Source organism: Oxyura jamaicensis, chromosome 22, assembly GCF_011077185.1.
Source record: "Oxyura jamaicensis isolate SHBP4307 breed ruddy duck chromosome 22, BPBGC_Ojam_1.0, whole genome shotgun sequence".
In the NCBI taxonomy this organism is placed as follows: domain Eukaryota; kingdom Metazoa; phylum Chordata; class Aves; order Anseriformes; family Anatidae; genus Oxyura; species Oxyura jamaicensis.
The window spans coordinates 1,216,778-1,223,583 of NC_048914.1; the positions used below are offsets into that span (position 1 = coordinate 1,216,778).

A 6,806-nucleotide genomic window follows, 5' to 3' on the forward strand; every position below is an offset into this window, starting at 1 on the left:
GGGGGGGGCGTCAGGGGCCGGTCCCGGGGGGGGCGTCAGGGGCCGGGGAAGGGTGTTAGGGGCAGGTCCTAGGGGTGTAGGGTTCAGTCCCGGGGTTTAGGGGCCAGGGAGCAGGGGTAGGGGCAGGTCCCGGGGGTTTTAGGGGCCTGGGAAGGGGGTCAGGAACTGGTCCTAGGCTGTAGGAGCTGGTCCCTGGGGGCGTAGGGTTGAGCCCCGGGGGTGTAGGACCAGGGGAAGGGGGTTTAGGGCCTGACCCCAGGGATTAGGGGCCGGGGAAAGGGATGTAGGGGCAGATCCCGGGGGTTTAGGGACTGGGGGAGGGGGTTAGGAGCCGGTCCTAGGGGTGTAGGGTCCCGTCCCGGGGGTTTATGAGCACGGGAACGGGGGTAGGGGTTGGGGCAAGGTGACCCAAGGGGTGTCGGGGCAGATCCTGAGGCTTTATGGGCCAGGGAAGGGGGTTAGGAGCAGGCCCTGGGGTGTAGGGTCAGGCCCTGGGGGTGTAGGGACATGGGGAAGGGGTTTTAGGGGCTGATCCCGGGGGATTAGGGGCCAGGGAAGGGGGTTAGGATCCAGTCCCGGGGGTGTAGGGTCAGGCCCCGGGGGTGTAGGGAGCGAGGGGAGGGGGCTTTAGGGGCAGATTCTGGGGGTTTGGTTTGGAAGCAGGGGGGGCAGCGCCGGTCCCTGCTCCCTGGGGACAGCGCCAGGGCCCGAGGGAGCGGCACAGAGCTGGGACCGGGGAGCTCAGGGTGGGTGTCGGGGGGGGGGGCTCCTGCACCCAGACGGGGTCGGGAGCTGGGACGGGCTCCCAAGGGCGTGGGGGGGCTCCACGGCTCACCACGACCCTGTGGAGTGCTGCGGGACTGGGGCAGGGGGGGCTGGGAGCTGTGCGGAGGGCAAGGATCCAGGGGCGCTGCTGGGTGCCCGGGGCTCGAGGCCCTGCAGCGTGCCCAGAGCAGGGCTGCGAAGCTGGGGAGGGGCCGGGGCCACAAGGCCTGGGAGGGGCGGCTGGGGGAGCTGGGGGGGTTGGGGCTGGAGCGGAGGAGGCTCAGGGCAGAGCTCGCTGCTCTCTGCAGCTGCCTGAAGGGAAGGGGGGGGGAGCTGGGGTCGGCCTCTTCCCCCAGGTAACTGTGCCAGGAGCAGAGGGAACGGCCTCAAGGTGTGACGGGGGAGGGTCGGGCTGGAAATGAGGAGACATTTCTGCTCAGGAGCAGTCAGGCATGGGGACGGGCTGCCCAGGGAGGCGGCGGCGTCACCGTCCCTGGGGGTGTTCAAGGCGAGGTTGGGCCTGGTGCCTGGGGACAGTGGCAGGGGGCGGCAGGGCCAGGTGAGGGGGGGCTTGTCCAGCCCCGAGGATTTCTGGAGGTCAAGGAGCGCTCAGGCCCGCGGGTTGCTTTTTGGTGGTGGCAGCAGCGGGGCTCCGTGCGGGTCCCCTCCAGCGCAGGTGATCCCACGGGGCCGCCGGGCTGGGGGCTCCCCGTGCCCCTTACGCCGCGCTCAGCGCTCCCGGGAGCCCCCCCCCAGGCTGCGACTCCCAGCCCTTGGCGCGCCGCCCAGGGCAGACAGACAGACCCAGACCGAGCCCTTGTTCCCCCCTGAGGCTTTTCGCCGAGGTTTCCACTTCCCCCGGGATCCCCCTCGCGTCTTCTCCTTCCGTGCTGGAGCCAGGGAGCGCTCACCACCACCCCGCAGAGGTCGGGAAGCACGAGAAGGGCTCGGTGGCGAGATAAGAAGGGGGAAGAAGGGAGCAGCGCCCTGCCCTCCCCACACGGAGCGGTTCCGAGGGGCTCGTGCCTGCCCTTTCCTTCTCCCTCTCCCCTCCCACGGGTGTTTTTCCCACCCGGTTTGCCCGCGCAGCGTGGGGCAGCGTCACCCCCACGCCTTTAGGGCAAACGCCCCTCGTGTTTTGCGGGGTCACCGCGGCGCAGAGCCCCGGCGAGCTGCCAGGAAGAGGATCCCGCCGCGGCACGTTAATTGCCCCTAATTAACGGCTTTGTGCCCCGGCTGGGGCAGGCGCTGCTCATAAACAGCTCCTGGGGAAGTGACTCCTGGGGAGCTCGTCCCGGGCCGGGTCCGGCGGCCCCTGGGCTGGCCCGAGGGCTCGGCGTGCCCGAGCTACGGGTAAACGGGGTTAAATTCCGCGGGGTGAGGCTGGGGCCGTGCCCCGGCAGCACCCAACTCGGGCAGGGAGCTGCGGGGCCGGGCTGAGCTCCGCCGCGTGGGGACCTCCCCCAGCAGGTGTCAAAGCCAAGAGGTTTTTTCCCGGAAAACGCCCGATTTCCTATAAAAACGAGGAACCCGGGAGCCAGGTCTGTGACCCCGGCTGTCCGGAGGCGTTCCCGTGCCCGGCTGCAGCCCGCCGAAGCTCGGGTTTGTGGAGGGCGCTGGGAGGTGCCCAGCGCGCTCAGCACCAGTTCCCGAAGCCCGAGGGAGAGCTCTGGGCAGGACGAAACCGCCGGGACCCCGGGGAAGGAGCTAGGTCAAAACCGAAGCGTGCCGCCGGCTCCGGGGCCGTGCCCATCACCCCGTCTCCCCGCAGATTACTGCATGAACCCCCAGACCGTGCTGCTGCTCCGCGTCATCGCCGCCTTCTGCTTCCTGGGCATCATCTGCAGCCTCTCGGCCTTCCTGCTGGACGTCTTCGGGCCCAAGCACCCGGCGCTGAAGATCACTCGCCGCTACGCTTTCGCCCACATCCTCACAGGTAACGCCCGGCGGCCCCGCGCGGGGCTCTCGCTCCAGCTGCGTGGGGGGAAACCCCCAAATTTCCTCCCCCGAGCCAAGGAGAGGGGTTTTCAGCTCGGGGCTGCGCTGCCCAGCCTGCCCGCGGAGCTCTCCCTTCGCTGTTTCCAGCCGGAGCAGCCTCAAGGGGCAGCTCTGGCCTCCAAATCGGGGCTAAATCCGGGGGTAAGAGGTCAGGGATGCCCAGACGGGCACGGAGCGCTGAGCTTTCCTTCTCAAAGAGCTCCCGTGGCCCTTCCGGGGCAGGTCGGGCGCTGCGAGTCACCCTCGGGAGGTTTACGTCCCCTGCTGCCATCGCAGTGCTGAGCTGCTGGGCTGAGCCGCAGAGCCCGCGGCGTCGGGCGCGGAGCTGCCCGTGGAGCTCCTTGTGGGTCACAAAAACCCTTCAGCTCCGCGGCCTCGCTGCTCTCCCTCCTCCTTCGTGAGCCGGGCCGGCTGCTCTGCTTCCTCAGGGCCACGCCAAAGGAGCCCCTGCATTTTTCTGCTGCTTTCCCCCCGTAGCCCGGCTCGCCCGCGGAGGCCAGGACAAACGCCCTCAGCTCGGCGTCGGGGCTCGAAGGGAGGTGCTGAGCGCGCCCAGCCCCTTCTCATCCCGCGGGCCTGGAGGCGGGGGGGAAGGTGGCCGTCAGGTTTTGCCCCAGCACCTCCCTCTCACGCCCCTGACAAGCAGAGCGCGGCCGTGGGGGCGGGGGCCCGCCTTAGCCACAAGTAAATGGACTCATTTTTCTTTCTTCCTGGGGCCTCAACCTCCGTCCTCTCCCCGCGCCCCCAGTCCTGCAGTGCGCCACCGTCATCGGGTTCTGCTACTGGGCCTCGGAGCTGATCCTGGCGCAGCAGCAGCAGCACAAGAAGTACCACGGCTCCCAGGTCTACGTCACCTTCGCCGTCAGCTTCTACCTGGTGGCGGGGGCCGGGGGCGCCTCCATCCTCGCCACCGCCGCCAACCTGCTGCGTCACTACCCCACCGAGGAGGAGGAGCAGGCCCTGGAGCTGCTGTCGGAGATGGAGGAGAACGAGCCCTACCCGGCCGAGTACGAGGTGATCAACCAGTTCCAGCCCCCCCCGGCGTACACCCCCTGAGGCCGCCGGGGCTCCGGGGTGCGGCTCCGTCCCCCGTCCCCCCCCCCCCCAGAACCTTGCCCTCGCCCGGTGCCGCCGGTCCCGGCTGCTTCGCCGTCGGGGCACCGCGCCGGCTCTCCCGTGCGAAGGACTGCTTTTAGAGTTGGATTTCCAGACCGGGGGGAGGGGGGGAGTGTTGGGGGGCACGCTCCGAAGCCGCCCCTCATTTCAGCAACCCCGCGGCTCCCCCGAGCCCTCCTTCCCCCGCGGACCAAGGGCAGGCGGCCCCGGCCCCGCCGTGCTCGTACCACCGGACACCGGCGGGTGCCGGCGCCTTGGTGCGCGCAGGGAAGGCGCCGTGGGAGCGGGGAGCACGGGGGGGGGGGGGCACCGCCACCGCTCCCCTCCCGCGGCTCGTGCCCACGGCGCAGGATTTGCACTTTACTCGTGAGGCTCGCTGCCCGCCGGGGATGCTCCGAGGACGTCGCCGTGCCCGCGGGGGGGTTGCAGGGAGGGGGGGGGAGGCTCAGCACCAGCTGCCGGAGGAGCTGCCCCGGGAGCGACCCGCGGCGCCCGGCTCCGTGCGGCACCTCCCCGGGCTGCGAACCCCAGAAGAACCCCGAGGTTTTTGTCCAGCGACGGCCCCGAGGAGCAGCTCGGAGGTGGGAGCCCGCGGCTGCAGCTTTGATGCAAGTTCCCGAACCTCCGCGGACATCGGAGCGGGTCTGCTTTTGGCTCCCTTTTAATGGTTTTCCTGCCCCGCTTTTAATTCATTCGTTCACCGCCCCGCTCCTCCGCCAGCCCCGAGGGACGCTGCCGGGAGCCGCGCGGTGCCGAGAGCCCCGCAGCCGAACCCAGACGGCAGCCAGCGAGGAGAGCAGCCTTGTTTTGGGGCCGTTTGGGGCAAATCGAGCAGGGAAAGCTGCGCGGGGGGGGAATGCCAGCCCGGAAAGCCCCGGGGAGCATTGGGGGGGCTCCAGGAGGAGTTTTAGGGCAGGCACGCTGCGCGATGCTGCTCCCCCCCTTCCCACCCCCTCTCCCCCCCGTCCCCGCCCCCCCCCCCCCCGGCTGCTTCGTCCCGCTCGCTCCTCTTCCTCCCTCACCCCCCGGCCGCGCTGGCTGGGCAGGATTCGGCCGCCCGCTGGGGCTCAGGGTGCGAGCGGGGCGACTCCGTCACGGCCCCCAAAACCATCGGGGTTTGGTCCGGGCACCGGCAGCGCCATCTGAAGGGCTCAGCACGGCCCCGGCGCGATTCCCCCCGTCCCTCCACCCCCCCGCGGCCCCCCCGGGGGGGAAAAAAAAAAAAAAAAAACAGGTCTGGGGGTGTTGGGGTGTCCGGAAAATTATTTGGTTCCCCCCCCCCCGGCGCCTCTATGCAAGAGAGGGCTCGTCTGTAAATAGTCTTGTGCATAAACACTGTATTTCTGTAAAAACCCCCCCAAAAAAAAGGGACGCGACGCCCCCACCCTACTAACAAATGTAGCCCCGGGAGGTCGGGGCAGGACGCGGGGAGGTCCCCGAGGCATCGGGGTGCTGGGGGGGGGGGGTCACCCCTCTGTCCCCGTGTCCCGCGCCTCGGCCCCGTCCCTTTTCCCGAGGAATAAACCCGTGTACATAGTGCCCGGTGCCCGCCTGCGCTTTGTTCCCAAACCCCGGGGGGGCGGCGGGGGGCCGGCGGCTTCTCCCCTAAAGCCGGGTGGGGGGCTCCACGCTGCACCCCCCCCTCGCTGCTCTGCACCCCGATAAACCCCCGCGCCCCATAAATACCCCCCGCGCCCCATAAATACCCCCCGCTGTCTGCTGCCGCCCTGCACCCCAAAAAACGTCCCTACCCCGCACCCCACTCGGCGGCACCCTCCCAAGTCCCGTCCCCCCCCACACACCCTGTGCCCCCCCAATCCTTGCACCCTATAAAGGCCTGAGCCCCCCACCCCAATAACTGGCCCTGCGCCCCAAGAAATGCCCTCGCCTGCACCCCTATAAATGCCCGTGCCCTACTCCAAGGAACGCCCCCGGCCTGCGCCCGCACCCCAATAAATGAAGGCTGCTGCCCCCACCCCAAGAAATAGCGACCTGTGCCCCCTGAACCCCAATAAATAAGGGTCTGCGTCCCCATTTCCCAATGCAGTCCTGCCCACCCCAATAAATAAAGGGTGTGTTCCCTGCACCCCCATAAAGGGCTGTGCCCCCAGCACCCCAATAAATAGTGGCCTGTACCCCTGCACCCCAATAAACAAAGGCTGGTGCTCAGCACCCCAATAAAGTCCTGTGGCCCCCAAATCCCAATAAAGTCCCGTGGCTTCCACACCCCGATAAATAAAGGCTGGTGCCCCAAACCCCAATAGAGACCTGTGCTGTGCACCCCCATAAAGGGCTGTGCCCCCTGCACCCCAATAAATGGTGGCCTGTACCCCTGCACCCCAATAAATAAAGGCCAGGTGCCCCCCACAGCCCGAGAAATAAAGGTTGGTGCTGTGCACCCCAATACGTAAAGTCCTGTGCCCCCTGCACCCCAATAAATAGTGTCTGGTGCCCCCCAAACCCCAATAAATAAAGGCCTGTGCCCCGCACCCCAATAAAGGGCTGTGCCCCCCGCACCCCAATAAATGGTGGCCTGTACCCCTGCACCCCAATAAATAAAGGCCGGGTGTCCCCAGCACCCCAATGAAGGGCTGCGCCCCCAAACCCCGATAAACAGGGGCCTGTGCTGTGCACCCCAATAAATACAGGGCTGCACCCCCATAAAGGGCTGTGCCCCAGCCCCCCGATACATAGCAGCCTGTACCCCCCCCACCCCAACCAAGGAGGGTCGGTGCCCCCCCCCACCCCAATAAATGAGGGTCGGTGCCCCCCGCACCCCAACAAACGAGGGTCGGTGCCCCAGGCCCCGATAACGACGGGCCCGCGCCCCCAAACCCCAATAACCGGAGCCCGGCGCCCCCACCCCTATAAAGCCCTGTCCCCCCAGCCCCGCCCCCAGCCCCGCCCCCAGCCCCGCCCCCAGCCCC

General features: G+C 68.5%; 1 protein-coding gene across 1 annotated transcript; it reads left to right on the top strand.

The window, feature by feature from the left end:
• The first annotated feature begins 368 nt into the window (after positions 1-368).
• Positions 369-3,986, top strand: TMEM127 (transmembrane protein 127). The gene is made up of 3 exons (XM_035344988.1): positions 369-386; positions 2,353-2,701; positions 3,512-3,986. Exons 1-3 carry the CDS (start codon positions 369-371, stop codon positions 3,817-3,819), a joined length of 675 nt encoding a protein of 224 aa, XP_035200879.1. The 3' UTR covers positions 3,820-3,986.
• The last annotated feature ends 2,820 nt before the right edge of the window (positions 3,987-6,806 follow it).